Source organism: Xenopus laevis, chromosome 8S, assembly GCF_017654675.1.
Source record: "Xenopus laevis strain J_2021 chromosome 8S, Xenopus_laevis_v10.1, whole genome shotgun sequence".
In the NCBI taxonomy this organism is placed as follows: domain Eukaryota; kingdom Metazoa; phylum Chordata; class Amphibia; order Anura; family Pipidae; genus Xenopus; species Xenopus laevis.
In genome coordinates, this window is record NC_054386.1 from 52,629,139 (window position 1) to 52,645,595 (window position 16,457).

The following is a 16,457-nucleotide window of genomic DNA, read 5'->3' on the forward strand; positions in this document are numbered from 1 at the left end:
AGTGACTTCTAATATCCTTATCATTTACAGTAGGGGGTACATTATCCCTATAATACATGAGTGATACTCTGAGTTCCCTGTATAACTCAGCCTGCAGCCTTGTGCCTTTATATGGTCACAGAACAACCCCTCAGTAACGTAGTTCTAATATCCTTATCATTTACAGTAGGGGGTACATTATCCCTTATAATACATGAGTGATACTCAGAGTTCCCTGTATAACTCAGCCTGCAGCCTTGTGCCTTTATATGATCACAGAACAACCCCTAAGTTACTGCTAATATCCTTATCATTTACAATAGAGGTACCAAGTAATACAGTTCCCTTTATGATGAAAAGATTTCCCGATGTATACATTCAGCACATCATTTTTATTTTGCAGGGTATGCAAATACAACAAATGACAGTTTTGAAGATGACGAGGGACAATTACAAGGCAAGCAATGCTGAAACTATTGTTTTTGATCTGTTGTATAGTGGATGAAGCCATATGTAATAGTACAATTATCTTTTACAGATGTCGAAAATAACGATGAATAATTTTGAATCTGGAACCAGTGAACTGCAACTATATAACAGATGAACAGAGGGAAAATCCAAATACATTCATTAATGATATACACCAGCTCCAGCAGAACAAGCTGTAAACTCTCAGAATTGTGAAAATATAGAAAGAGGTGATTTTTCAAATGTACATTTTCTTTCAAACGTTCTTGATAATTTCTCTAAGAATATTAAAGAGTTAAAAAAGTAAATCTGGGGGCGTGGCTTGGATGGCAGATTGAACGGACGCATTCTGCAGAGCTCCTGCTTCCCGATCCCAAACTCAGCTCAACATACGATATCTGGCCTGAAATATGGGGAAGTCCCAAAAGGGCCCAACTCAGGGACTAACTACCACAGAGACCTCTTACCACCCGAAAGGAGAAAGAAATTGACAAATTTTTCAACAAATCGTCTCCTACACGAGCTACTGAGAGTGACTCCAATATGGCCAACGAGGACCACGAAGGTGCCAACTCCAGAAGATCACAATCCTCCCCCCCTCCGACAACATCCATGCCTCCTGCGTCTGACTTATCACCGCTAATTGTTGCATTACCACAAAAAGCGGATCTAACTTGCTTATTAGATGACATCAAAGAGGCACAAAAGCAAGAAACAGCTGAACTCAAACAAGACTTGGCGGCCATTTCAACCAAAATAGGAGCGCTCGAGGAGACACAAGCAGGCCTCACACTGGCAAGTTCAGCAGAACTCGGACAAGATTGCTTAACAAGCACGCCATATCTATGTTCTTCGACGACTCCTCGAAGACACTGAAAACAGAATTAAGCGTAATAACTTAAGAATACGGGGAATATGCGAAGAGGTCCCGCAATCTGAGTTGAAATGAATACTCACATCGATTTTCAATGACCTCTTGGAACAGGATAAAGAAACGGAGATTCGGATAGACAGACTACACCGCGTGGCAGGCAGTAGATCGGGTAGGCCGCGAGACGTGCTGTGTTGCTTGCATAGCTACATAGCAAATTCAAAATGGTAAAGCTGGAAGAGACCACCATTGATATTTATCAGGACTTAGCGCACTCCACAGTGTTCCAGCGCCGCCTGCTAAGAGAAGTAACAACAACTCTTCTCAAATCACGCAACATAGGCTACAAATGGGGCTTCCCTTTTGCCCTAATCGCAAACAGAAATGGGAAAAGCTACACTCTCAAAGAACCCACCGATGCCCCGTTCTTTTTTAACAGTCTGGGCCTACCATGTGTAGACTTACAGGAATGGAGCAGATTTGTCTATGCAGAAGACACTGCGAAGCAAGATCAAGCTACGGCATCGGAATCAATGGGCACATAAGTGTACTGTACTTTACTACTACTACTACGCTTTGCGCACAATAATTCGAATGGAGGCCAGTTGACCGGCTAATATTTGTTTGAATTTTGATCTGATGTGGGCATTCGGTTCCAGCTGGAACGTGAATAGCGTTACAAGCAATACAGATGACGAAAACACAGCACACTTTTAACTGAGTTACGCAACACCCACCAGCTCAAAGGTCCTAAATCGCCACTCCGTGACATGGACACATGATAGCGGTTTGCATCTGGAGCCTTCTATTAAAGTTATCTTTCCAGTTATTCCAGTTCCTTCTCAATTTTTCATGGAGAAAACTTTATACTGTAATGTTTTCTTGCGGAACGCATTCCTATGCTTTACTATTTCAGTTAAAGTCCTTGTTAATCTTTCTTACTTCTTACTGCAGACGTGACAATCTGTTATATCTAAAACGCTCTGCCTCAACATATTCAAAAGCGTGACTACACCACCTTTAGCGTACCATCTGACAAAGTGGAACAGTGCAGCAAAGAGACCCATACAACGATTCTATTTTTCGTGTTTGACTAAGGATACCCAGTTATTGCATTTTTATAATTTTCTATTTTAAGGCTGCATTAATCTGTTTCCTAATGATACTGTTCTGATTGTACATTACATGTCATAATTGTACTTGAGGCCCATTTAATCTACATGACTTGCTATTTTTGTAAATATAAAATACCGTGAAGTTCTAAGAATGCCGGACTAATGTTTTATCTGATGAATGTTGCAGATATATCTCAGTACTGACCTCAAATAGTTGCTCATCATCCGAACAGAGGATTGGTCTATAGAATGATCTCATCCACCCTTTTTTTTTTTTCTTTCTCCTTCCCCCCCAAATTCTTTACCCCTTTTTATCATTTTATCTCCCTCACAAAGCCACCCTATGAGAATGCCAAACTAATGATTTCTTTGAAGAATATTGTAGGAATCTCCCCGGGATTACCTCGAATAGTTGATCATAATCCGATTGATGGAGTGACCTACAGAAGGATTCCTCACCCCACCCCCTTTTTTTTTTTAGGTACACAATCAGGATGGGAACATCTTAGAGTAATGGAAATGTTATATATTTACTTTGCTTTCCAATGGTATACGCATATTTCCTGAATGTCCTCAAATAGTTCATTTCTGTCATTGTTAATATGTAACAGGAGTTTCTTTTGAAAAGCCCTTCCCCCATTTTTTTTTTTATACTTTCTCTCTTCTTATTATTAGTGCTGGGTATATATGTTATTAGAACTGGTGTATATTGCAATCAGAATAACAATGCTGAACGGGATAGATGTTTCATTTGGAACTGTCCTCCCCCCCTCTTTTTATTTTTTTTTATTTATTTTTTTATTACTTCTCCCCTTCTTTCTCCCTTTAATTTAATAATGATGTGCAGTATCATTCTCTGTCTTTTTTTTTAACCTTTAATATTTCTGTGGCCCGGTCTTGTCACGTACCTATCGTTTTCGATACTTTAGCAGGAATTAGTTTTTGGGAGGAAGGGGATGGAAGGAGAAAAGGAAAGAAAAAGGGAACAGAAAATAAAAAAAAAAAGAGAAAGAGATAAAAAGAAAAAAGAGAAAAAAAGGAAAAAAAGAGAAAAAAAAAGAAAAGAAGGGGAAAAAAAAAAAAAAAAAAGAAAATGAAAACACATTCTCAGATCCCCATGGACGACTCACACACATCCACCTGATGTTACAATTACCATGGCCCAAGGCTCGAAAGGAATCGGGAACTAGGTACCTGCTTCTTGTGCAAAGAACTTACCACCACCGTCACACCTCTCTCTCTGCGCTTTAATAATTATCTACTCAGGGAATGCTTTACGCTTCCGTTGGGCAGCATTAAGCGCATTAACACCTCCTCTCTTCCCGCCTACACGGTGAGGACAGGAGTTCTTCTACCTTTTTACCCCTCTCTATACTACACCCATCCTTTTCTTCCTTATCCCAACACCCACTAAACCCAACCCCCCCAGTGCAGCGGGGTATTGACGTACCTTTGACCCTGGTGTACAGTCATCTCTCTACACACATACAATGCAAAGGAACAAAACAGACTCATTCCAGATAATCAGTATAAACGTAAATGGTCTAAATTCTCCACAAAAAAGAATTCTACTATCCTCAGAACTACAAAAAAGGAAGGCAAGCATTGCATTCATACAGGAAACACATTTCAAGGAGGGTTGTACTCCTAAATGGAATAACAGGCACTTCCCAGACATATATCTCAGTAGGTCTCAACCCAGCAAGGTTAGGGGAGTAGGAATAGCACTTGCACGCAACTTCGAATTTGTACTTAAAGAAAAAAGAGCGACACCAATGGGCGTTACATATTCATAAAAGGCACTTTTCTCGGGCGAATATACACGCTAGCCAATATATACCTACCTAATGCCGACCAAGCGACCGAGTTTGCACGCATTGCGGATCACTTACTTGTTCTCTGAAGGTACCCTTATCTTAGGCGGCAATTTCAACCTCCCTATGGAGCCAACACTAGACTGTTCTTCGAACCAGACTTCCATATCTAAGACTCAAATAACTAAAACCAAAAAACTCCTTCACCAATTACAATTAGCCGACCCGTGGCGAATTCTCTACCCTACAGCGAAAGACTATACTTTCTATTCCCACCGACATCACACTTACACTAAAATTGACCATTTATTCGTCTCTCAGAATGCATTACAAGATGTACTACAAAGCCAAATCCATCCCAGGACTTGGTCAGATCACTCCATGATCACCCTTAAACTTTCCACACCATTAAACAGAAGAAAAACACATTCCTGGAGAATCAATGAATCTCTTTTAAAAGACGAACAGATTGTCACAGATTTAACTTCTAAAATCTCAATGTACTTCACTGAGAACAACCTACATATACCTACCTAATGCCGACCAAGCGACCGAGTTTGCACGCATTGCGGATCACTTACTCTCGTTCTCTGAAGGTACCCTTATCTTAGGCGGCGATTTCAACCTCCCTATGGAGCCAACACTAGACTGTTCTTCGAACCAGACTTCCATATCTAAGACTCAAATAACTAAAACCAAAAAACTCCTTCACCAATTACAATTAGCCGACCCGTGGCGAATTCTCTACCCTACAGTGAAAGACTATACTTTCTATTCCCACCGACATCACACTTACACTAAAATTGACCATTTATTCGTCTCTCAGAATGCATTACAAGATGTACTACAAAGCCAAATCCATCCCAGGACTTGGTCAGATCACTCCATGATCACCCTTACACTTTCCACAAAATTAAACAGAAGAAAAACACATTCCTGGAGAATCAATGAATTTCTTTTAAAAGACGAACAGATTGTCACAGATTTAACTTCTAAAATCTCAATGTACTTCACTGAGAACAACCTACATATACCTACCTAATGCCAACCAAGCGACCGAGTTTGCACGCATTGCGGATCACTTACTCTCGTTCTCTGAAGGTACCCTTATCTTAGGCGGCAATTTCAACCTCCCTATGGAGCCAACACTAGACTGTTCTTCGAACCAGACTTCCATATCTAAGACTCAAATAACTAAAACCAAAAAACTCCTTCACCAATTACAATTAGCCGACCCGTGGCGAATTCTCTACCCTACAGCGAAAGACTATACTTTCTATTCCCACCGACATCACACTTACACTAAAATTGACCATTTATTCGTCTCTCAGAATGCATTACAAGATGTACTACAAAGCCAAATCCATCCCAGGACTTGGTCAGATCACTCCATGATCACCCTTACACTTTCCACACCATTAAACAGAAGAAAAACCCATTCCTGGAGAATCAATGAATCTCTTAAAAGACGAACAGATTGTCACAGATTTAACTTCTAAAATCTCAATGTACTTCACTGAGAACAACCTACCAGAGACCTCACCAGTAACCTGTTGGGAAGCACATAAATGTGTGATTAGAGGCTTTTGATCCAAATACGGGCTAGTAAGAAAAAAGAAAGAGAACAAAAATATCGTGATCTTATAGACAAGATAACCTTACTGGAAACAACACATAAGCAAACTCTATCCCAGACTTCATTGCAGGAATTGACAGAAACTAGGAAGCAACTTGCAGAACATCTAGAATACTACACAAACAAAGTCATTACTCTGACAAAACACCGCTTCTACGAACATGGCAACAAATGCGGAAGGCTATTAGCTAGAGTCTTGAAATTTTCACAATCTAATTGAAATTTCATCCCCTCGATACGAAATAAACAAGGCTCAATTGAACACATATCGGATAAAATAGCATCAACATTCCTGGAAGTTCTACATGTCACTATATCAACTGCCTGACCCAGCTTCCATAACTCTACCCTCCTTTTTAGATAAGATTAAGACATATCTAACCTCCGCCAACCTAAATCATATTTCTAAAGAAGTTGCAGACAAACTTGAGGAAGGATTAACCATTGAGGAACTTGAAACAGCCCTTAAAGATACAGCCACAGGCAAAAGCCCAGACGGCTTCACAATATCCTATTACAAAATATTCAAAGACAAATTGCTACCTTTCATGTGCTCAGCATTTAATGACATTGCCTCAGGAAAGTCCTTCGACAAGTCATCACTTATAGCTTATATCACACTGCTTCTGAAACCTGGTAAAGAGGCAACAGAACCAGGAAACTACCGACCCATCTTGCTAATTAACACTGACATAAAACTATTAGCGAAGATCCTTTCCCATAGAATACATTCGTTTCTTCCTAACCTGATACACCCGGAACAAGCCGGTTTTATCCCGGGAAGAGAGGGTAGAGATAACACGAACAGACTGGTAAACCTGATGTTCTGTGCCAAAAAGCAAAAAATCAAGAACATGCTATTATCTACAGACGCCGAAAAAGCGTTTGATAGGGTCAATTAGACATTCATGTTTACCTGTCTTCAGCAAATAGGATTAGGGCCTAAAATGTTGACTTGGATATCCTCATTATATACCAACCCCACAGCCCGCCTAAAAATAAATGGGCTCTTATCTGACCCCTTTGATATCCGTAATGGCACAAGACAGGGATGCCCACTATCACTCACCCTTTTCGTATTAGCCCTAGAACCACTCCTATGCCACATCTCAGTGCGTAACACACAACAAAAAATTGCTGCCTATACAGATGACCTTCTGTTCTTTCTGACCAACCCCACAGCATCGATACCAGCGCTTAACCAAGAGCTCCTCGTATATGGGAACCTCAGCAATTTCAAGATAAACTTTTCTAAATCAATGGCCTTAAATATCTCAATCCCGGAGGACACGATAAATTGCATATCTAAGGGTTTTCCCTATAAATGGAGTCCACAAACTCTTACCTACTTGGGCCTCCACATTACCAGAGACACCTCAACCTGGGCTGAACTAAATTTGAAACATGTAATCTCAAAGGTTAAAAAAGACTTAATAGCCTGGAAAGATAAACCCATTTCCTGGTTTGGACGGATGAGCGTTATAAAAATGAATATCATGCCTAGAATTCTATATATCTTCCAAACACTTCCACTACATATAGGAGAGTCACAACTGAACCAGCTACAAAAAATAATACAACATTTTATCTGGCAGGATAAAAAACCAAGAATTGGCCAAAAACTATTAATTAAAACTAAACGTCAGGGGGTGTAGTCTTACCCAATTGTCACACATACTACTATGCATCAGTTCTATTGAGAATATTAGACTGGTCCCATTATGCAAATATAAAAATATGGATTGAGATAGAACAGCAGTCAGCATATTCCCACCTCATACACTTACCCTGGTTAGATCACATATATAGGAGAATAAAACATCCAGACCATCCTCTCCTGTCTAACACCATGCAAATATGGGATAAATGTCGTACAAAATACTCACTTACCTCCTATCCATCGCCTCTCATACCCTTAATTAATAACCCTGCCTTCCCTCCCGGATTGCAACCTAACAGCCTACAGAGATGGTTGATTGAAAGAAACCTTCAACTCACTCACTTCATGGAAAATAAAGCACTTGTATCCAAAGACAGACTACAAAACTTATCACCATTCACACAGTTGGATCAGTTAAAATTCCCACAGATTTCCCACTATTTCCACAGTTTAGGAGGATCACAAATGTTAGGACGGGACCTTACTAAATTTGAAACAGCATGTACTGTACATTGCTTGACCCACCGAAACATGCTATCTCCCTCTTATTCAAATTACTTCAACTACCGACAAATTGGGAATCAGTATCCTTTATCAATAGATGGTCCAGAGACCTAAACGCTCAGTTAGAAGATGTCCAGATTGAAAATATGCTATCCAAACTACTCAAAAGCTCGAGATGCTGCCGTATACAAGAATTAAACTATAAGATAGTTACAAGATGGTACTATACACCCTCTAAGATACAACATGTATACAAAACTTCAAACGGCAATTGTTGACGATGTAATAGAGAAAACAAGATTTGTGTACTCACCGATAAATCTGTTTCTCTAAGTCCCGAACAGGCAGCACAGGTACCAAAGGGTTAATGTCTTCTTCCCTCTAGGAGGCAGGATGACAGGAAAAAAACTGCAGGGCTGCTCCTCCTCTCCACGACATTAGCCCATCCCACTTTAGTTATTGTTATCAAGCATAAATAAGAAGGAATTAATACAGCAAAGGGCGGGAACATCCTGTGCTGCCTGTTCGGGACTTAGAGAAACAGATTTATCGGTGAGTACACAAATCTTGTTTTCTCAAACGTCCCTTGGCAGCACAGGTACCAAAGGGTTATGTCCCAAAGCAGAAGGGAGGGCAGTGAAATAAGAAAAAGACTGTAGAAAAGAGAAGCAACTGATTAATTCGAAAAACAAAAAAGCAGAACATAAAGCCTTCCATTATAGTAGGGGAAGACTCTTACAAAACTGCCGCTTGTAGAACTTTGCGGCCAAAACTCGCCTGTGATGAGGCATAAACATTGAACTTATAAAATTTAGTGAACGTGTGTACTGATGACCATGTGGCCGCCCTACAAATCTGATCTGCGGATGCCTGATTTGCTTGAGCCCAGGATGTACTCAGTGCTCTTGTAGAGTGTGCAGTCACTCTGAAAGGAGCTGGTTTTCCTTTTGCTGTGTAAGCCAAAATGATTGTCTCTCGGATCCATCTGCTGAGAGACGCGGAACTAGCTTGTTTACCTCGTTGAGGCGCTCCAAAGAGAACAAAAAGAGTCTCGGATTTTCTGAAATCCTGAGTTCTATGTAGATAGTACTTGATTGCCCGTACAACATCTAATGTGTGGAGTGCCTTCTCTTTAGAATTTTTGGGCTTCGGGCACAACGACGGTAAGACAATGTCCTGATTTATGTGGTAGTCAGATACCACCTTAGGTATGAATTCAGGTTGAGTGCGAAGTACAACTTTATCCTCGTGTATCACACATAAGGGCGGTCGACAAGACAGAGCCGCCAGTTCTGAAACTCGCCTAGCAGATGCTATGGCTACTAGGAATACCACTTTTAGAGACAACAACTTTATACTGATGGAATGCATGGGTTCAAAAGGAGGCTTTTGAAGCGCGTTCAAGACCAGAGTGAGGTCCCATGGCGGTGTAGGTGCACGCCAACGGGGACGTATATGTTGTGCGGCTTGTAAAAAAGTCTTTACGTCTTTTTGCTCAGCTAAAGGTTGTTGGAGCAAAATTGAAAGAGCCGATACCTGGACCTTGAGAGAACTTGTGGCCAGGCCCTTGTCCAGGCCCTGTTGCAGAAAATCCAATAAATCTGAGATAGGTAGAAATGTATGATTTAACTGATTTCGGTTGCACCACTCTAGGAATATCTTCCAAATCCTGTGATATGACCGCTTGGTGGATTTCTTCCTGGCTTGTAGTAGAGTCTGCACTACTGAGTGAGAGAAACCTTTTTGTGACCATATTGCGGCTTCAATAGCCAAGCCGTCAGGGCAAGCATGCTCAGATTGTGATGTTGGTACGGACCCTGGGTCAACAGGTCCGCCCGCAGTGGTAGTCTCCAGGGGTCGGCTATGGACATGTTCTTCAAGTCCGAAAACCATGCCCTCCTGGGCCAATATGGTGCTATTACAATGGCTGTGGTATGGTGTAACTTCAGTTTTCTCAGAACCTTGTGAATCATTGGTAGTGGCGGAAACACATAAACCAGATCGAAGTTCCAGTTGATAGTCAGCGCATCTATTGCTGCGGCTCTGCAATCTCGGTACCGTGTGCAGTACATCGGTAGCTGATGATTGAACGTCGATGCCATGAGATCGATTTGGGGCCATCCCCATTTCTTGGCAATCTGCACGAATATCTGACGGTTCAGCTTCCATTCCCCTGGGTCTAGAGTCTGCCGACTGAGAAAGTCCGCTTCCCAGTTGTCCTGGCCTGGAATGTAGATGGCAGAAAGTTGTGGGACTGTTTGTTCTGCCCAGGTAAGTATCTTGGCTGCCTCTTTCCAGGCTGCTTGACTGTGTGTGCCGCCTTGATGATTTAGATAGGCTACAGCGGTAGCATTGTCTGTTTGTATCTTTACTGGGGAACCGTGCAGAACCGTGGTCCAGTGCACTAGAGCGTGTCGGATAGCTCGAAGTTCGAGGACGTTGATCGGCAGCTGAGCCTCTGTTGGCGACCATCTTCCCTGTACCGTCTTGTCCTGGAAAACTCCTCCCCAACCCGCTAGACTCGCATCTGTGGTAACCATGAGAGAGTTTGTTACTGAACATGCACGTCCCCCTGCCAGATTTTGTTTCCGTGTCCACCAAAACAAGGACTGTTTGGTGTTTCGCGACAGACAAATTTTGCCGTCGAGTGTTGTTGGTGACCTGTTCCATTTCCGCAGCAGTTCCAGTTGAAGCAGTCTCATGTGGAATTGTGCGTAAGGTACCAGATCTATCGATGCCGTCATTAATCCCAAGAGATGCATTCCATTTCTTATGGAAATCTCTGACTTGTGAATGGTCGACAAAGTCGCTTTGATCAGCTTTTGAATTTTTTCTTGAGTGAGAAACACCCTGTGTCTTCGAGAATCGAAGAGTGCCCCCAAAAAAACTATGGACTGGGCTGGACACAAAGAGCTCTTTGCTGGGTGAATTATCCACCCATGTTGCTGTAGTATGAATTGGCAAGTATCTGTGTGTCGTCGTGCGATCTCTTTGGATGGAGCCCGGAGAAGGAGATCGTCCAGATATGGGATAATGATTAGATGCTGTTCCCTCATGTAGGCCACTAGACTGGCCATGACCTTGGTGAAAATTCTCGGTGCCGTGGCCAGACCGAAGGGAAGAGCTTGAAACTGAAAATGCTCGTTGGGTAGTGCAAACCGCAGGAATCTTTGATAGTGTGGATGGATGGGGATGTGTAGATAGGCATCCTTTAAGTCTATCGAGGTGAAATAATCGCCCTGTTCTACATTGGCGATGACTGCTCTCAGAGATTCCATCTTGAAAGTAGGGACCTGAAGAAAGCGATTCAGTTTCTTTAGATCTAAGACTGGTCGCAGAGAACCGTCCTTTTTGGGAACCATGAAAAGGTTTGAATAAAAACCTTGATTGCGTTGGTGTGTAGGTACTGGAACGATGACCTCCTTTTTTTCGCATCTCCTGGATGGCGCGAAAGAATTCGGCCTTTTTGTCCGGGTTGGTTGGTATTCTGGATCTCAAAAATCTGGTTGGTGGAGGTTGCTGGAAAAAAGGTTCGTAACCGTATGTAATTACTTTGTGAACCCATGTGTCTGAAGTGTTCGATAGCCACACCTCTTTGAAAAAACGGAGTCGTCCCCCTACCGTCTCCTGAGGAATAGAGGCGGCTAAAGCATCAGGAATCTTGTTTATCCGTGGTCGTCTTGGTTTGACGACGTTGTGGGTTCCATGTTGACTTTCCAGAACCCCGGAAACCCTTAGAGTTGGCCCCGGTATTAGATCTCGAATTCCTCGAAAAATTCTGTTGAAAACGCTTGTTGTAGGAATATCGAAACGAGCGTTGTGAATTCTGTGGAGGCCTGGATCTCTTGTCCTGGGGTAAGAAATTGCTCTTACCCCTGAAATCTTTGAAATTATCGCGTCCAGCTCACTGCCGAAGAGTGTGGTTCCAGTAAATGGAAGCGAAACAAGATTCTTTTTGGAGGCCGGATCTGCACTCCATGGCTTTAGCCACAATGCCCGTCTAGCAGCGATTGCTAGTGCTGATGATTTAGCGAGTAGATGAAGCGAATCCATTGACGCATCACATAAGTAATGAATAGCGTTCAACATCTTAGACAGGTGAGATGACATGTCGAATTCCTCCTCAGAAGCTTCCTGTATGGCTTCCTGGGCCCACAGAGTAAGTGTTCGTGCAACACAAGCCATAGCTATGGTAGGTTTGAAAGCTGACGTGGTGGAAGTAAAAATATTCTTTAACAGACTTTCGGTCTTTCGATCCATAGGGTCTTTGAAAGACGTGCCATCTTCCAGTGGAATAGTTGTTCGTTTCGCGAGTCGCGCCACCGGAGCATCTACCTTGGGAACCTGATCCCATTTGTCTTTATATTGTTGTTGAAAAGGGTATAGATTATCCAACCGCTTATCTCTGGCTAATTTTCGGTCAGGAAATTTCCATTCTTTCTTTATCACTTCCTCCACTGTTTCGTGGACTGGAAAATGTCTCTGTGGTTTAGAAACTGAGCCAAAAAGTTTGTCCAGGGTTTTAATCTCCTTTGTTTCTTCTTGTAAGTCTAAGGTGATAAACATATCAGCCAACAGTGCGTCTACCGCCTCAGTTTGTGACCTTTTTGAAGGTTGTGAGGCTGTGTCTAACTGATCCGAATCAGAGTCATTAGGATCTAAGGATGGATCCTCTTCCGAAGACTCAGGACATGTTTCTGAAGTGCTCGGATGAGCAGTATGTAAAGCAGTATTAGTAGGTTTTTGCTTTTGCATGGCAGCTGTCGCCAGCTTTTCAATGGATGAAGTCATCCCCAAAAAAGATTTTTGAAAATCCTTAAGCCAGTCCGGCATTTCTGGTGGTGGTGGACTGCTTTCTGGAGGAGAGACGTCTATTCTGGGTCTTTTTGAGGAGCCACTGGCGGAGGACTTAGTCCGCTTGCTGGAGGGTTTCTTGGGGGGCAGCTGAATTGGTTCCCCCATTTGGCTGGGCCCCAAGGAAGAAGTAGTCTCCCCTTCCATAATGGTAAGGCACTATTTTAGTGAAGGCAGCAGATAAGGAGCAGAGTATACCCAAAAAGCCCCAGAGGTAAAGCAAAAGATTACCTTGTTAGTGAGGAGCGGTCAGGGTAATGTCGCAGAGAGTCGAGCTGAAAGAAAGCCCTCTTTGTCTGATGCGCAGTAATGCGCTATGCAACAACGGAACGGCGCGAAAACCGCTTGTCGCGTCAATGACGTCATCACGCCATGCGTGCGCACGTCCCCCTGACCGTCCCATGCTACCGCCGGTCTCCCAATGCGACCGTTTACTTGACTGTGGCAGCGCAATAGCATGCCTTTACTGTCTGTGCCTATTAACAGCGCGAAAGCATGTCTTCCCATGATTTTAACATATAGCAGCGCAGAAGCATGCCGTTGTCAAGAGGACCGAGTCACTCTATAGGGAATATGGTAGCGCCCCCGCATACCTTGCCCTGCTGTGTGCTGTGTCTAAGATAGCGCTCGCTTTGAACTTAGTGAGGCATGACACACAAGTGAACCGCAGCGTAAAAGCCTGCTGCACTCGCACACAAACACCAACGTGTATAAATAATGAGGGCAGCGCAAAAGCATACCCCTTACAAGCGATATTTCTAGAAAAAATAAAGGGAGAAAAAAATTACCTACCTCCTTGGGAGCAGGATGACAAAAAACTAAAGTGGGATGGGCTAATGTCGTGGAGAGGAGGAGCAGCCCTGCAGTTTTTTTCCTGTCATCCTGCCTCCTAGAGGGAAGAAGACATTAACCCTTTGGTACCTGTGCTGCCAAGGGACGTTTGAGAAAAAGGAACCTTACTCCATATATTTTGGACGTGCCCCCTCATAAAACCTTTCTGGGAAGAGGTCTGCCTACTCTCCGGTCAAATTTTAGGGGTTGATATCCCAGCGAATCCTCTACAGGTACTACTATTCCATAACCCTCTGCCAGTAGCAACCTTCAACGTGGGTCTTGAACCACAATTACTAAATGCAGCCAAACTTCTGATACCTTTACATTGGAAGACTACATATATCCCCACTATTAAGGATTGGTACAAAAAAATTTTGGAAATATGCAGATTCGAGGAACTGTCCTCTTCGAATCCAGACCAGATCTCTAAATTCATTGCTGTCTGGCCTCGGTGGTTTCTTTTCAAGTAAACTGATTCTAATAAAACATCACAGTAGGGATAATTGTGGTCATAACATCCCCGTTGCACTTAGCCATCCACTTTCTTGCTTTATCCCTTTCCCCTCAATTCTACCCCATTTCATTTTCCACAATACTGAAGCTTTTCTCTTAGCCACTGGCTATTCAACAGGTCAGATATGCCTCGACAATTTATCTCCACGAGTACATACCCTTGGTAGTTGGTAATGATCTCTATTCAGGAATTTGTACAACATACTAAATGTGTATACAAGCTGTAACCATCATCGACCATTTATATATGTATTTATAAAGCTCTGTATTGTTGGAAGTTTACAATAAAGTTTTTTTTTATTTTTTTTGAAAAAAAAGTAAATCTGAGAAACCAAACAATTATGAAAAGTGTACAAACTACATTAAAATCAATGACCCATCATATCTCACAAATACAACGACAGCAAAGAGCTGATTCTTTGAGGTATCGGTCTGTAAAGCTGCGAATGTTACAAGAAAATAACAAACTTGTCTTAAAATTATTAGAAAAACAGAAAGAAGTTGTCAGTAGCCAATGTGGACCAAGTACTACAGTGACATGTCCAAAATATCATACTTGGAAAGCAGTATCTAGAAATGATGCTGTTTCTGACAGCACTTTTCAAAAGAAAAACACTACCTCCCAAAAAAATAAAAAATAAAACCAATAGTTCTAAACAAAGTTTATAAACTTTGTCTTTGGTAAGAACTAAGGAGTAACTTATTCATGATCACATCAAACTATTCACTTTTGCTGTGTAACTCAAGTTCTTGAAACAACAAAAGGAGGTTGTTTAAATGCAGTATGTTTTTGTTGTTTCAAGAACTTTGTTAACATTTCTCGTAAACATGTCAGCAGTTACTGTTAGAGTTTTATGGCTACTTAACTATTTTCAAATACATGTTTTAAAAAATAGAAAATGTAATGGGAAATAATGTGCAAGACCTAAATGGAAAACACACCCCCACATTTGACAGAGCAGAGACAGTTGGCTGGATGTAAAAAGGTCTAATATTTTTCTCCTACACAAATATAACTGATTCCACAGATTGATAGCACAATTGTTTGTTAGCTGTCTGGGACAATGCAACCTCATCCTTTTTCCTTTCTTAAGTATTGTATTATAAGGACTTAAGTCCCTCTGGTTTGTAGGGAATCTGTGCACCATAGAAGCAAAAAGACTTCAGTCCCAAAACTGAGGGAGAATGTTACATTGCACTGTCCTCATAAGGCATCTTGTGTAATAGCTATCTGGAATTACCTTTTTTTTCATAAATCTGTTGAATAAGGTATGTTTGTTTAGAAATATTTTTCTGTTTCAATAGTGCTTATTCACCATTTCAATATAATTCCAACTGTGTTCATGTACAAATGTGGGTAGGGGTATATTTTCTATTTAACAAAATTTAGGTGACAAACTTTGCAAATGATGTCCATCTATAAGACTGTACTTTTGAAATGTACTTTTTGAAATATTTACAAATGCAAATTGAAGTTCACAATATTGTAGTTTGTAATGAAGACAAGAGTTACATAAAAAGTGAGGAGATCAGTTGATTCCTAACATGCCACCCGTTATCTGTATTCTCATTACTACTAGCATTGATAACTTGCTCTACGTGGTTTATCCCCAAGTCATCAATATGTGTAAGCCCATGAGATGCAAAACACAGCATGCCAAAATAATGCAGGTTACTTTCAGAGGAGAATACTGCAGTACTCCTCCTGATTTGTCCAGGCATCGAAACCTTGCTTTTAATAAACCAAAAGTTTGTTCAATTACAGAACATGTGCTGCGGTGTGACTCGTATTTTTCCTCAGCATTTGTCTTGGGGTTCAGAACAGGTATTAAAAGCCAGGACCAGCATCCATATCCAGAATCACCTACAAAAAAAACAGTAAATTAGTTTGAAGCTTTCTAACTATTACTAGTTTGTGATAGTTGTGCTACAACTATCACAAACTATTGACCTAGATGCATGTGCATGACAATAGTGATTACTGCTGTGGCACTTTTATTCAGGGCTAGACATAACTGGCAAAAGTACACTTATGAATGCATCTAGTATAGGTAAATCTAAAAAAAAAGAAAATCATTCTTCAGATGTCACGTCTTTGAAGAGTTACAATGTGCCATTGTGATTGGATTAATGGAAGAGTTTATATGCCGAGAACTTCCCACACCAGTCAGTTGAACTGAAGAAGCTGCTCGGATGAGTAGTGAAATGT

At 41.6% G+C, this 16,457-nt stretch overlaps 1 protein-coding gene across 3 annotated transcripts in view; it reads right to left on the reverse strand.

Annotated features, from left to right (window-relative positions):
• Window positions 1–328: 328 nt before the first annotated feature.
• Window positions 329–16,457, reverse strand: part of LOC121397804 — a 58,068-nt gene continuing 41,939 nt past the window's right edge. For all 3 annotated transcript variants that reach the window (XM_041575410.1, XM_041575412.1, XM_041575411.1), the window contains one exon: window positions 329–16,112. In XM_041575410.1, the coding sequence (XP_041431344.1) occupies window positions 8,783–13,048 (4,266 nt within the window). In that variant the 5' untranslated portion in view covers window positions 13,049–16,112 and the 3' untranslated portion in view covers window positions 329–8,782. The remainder of the gene's footprint in view (window positions 16,113–16,457) is intronic.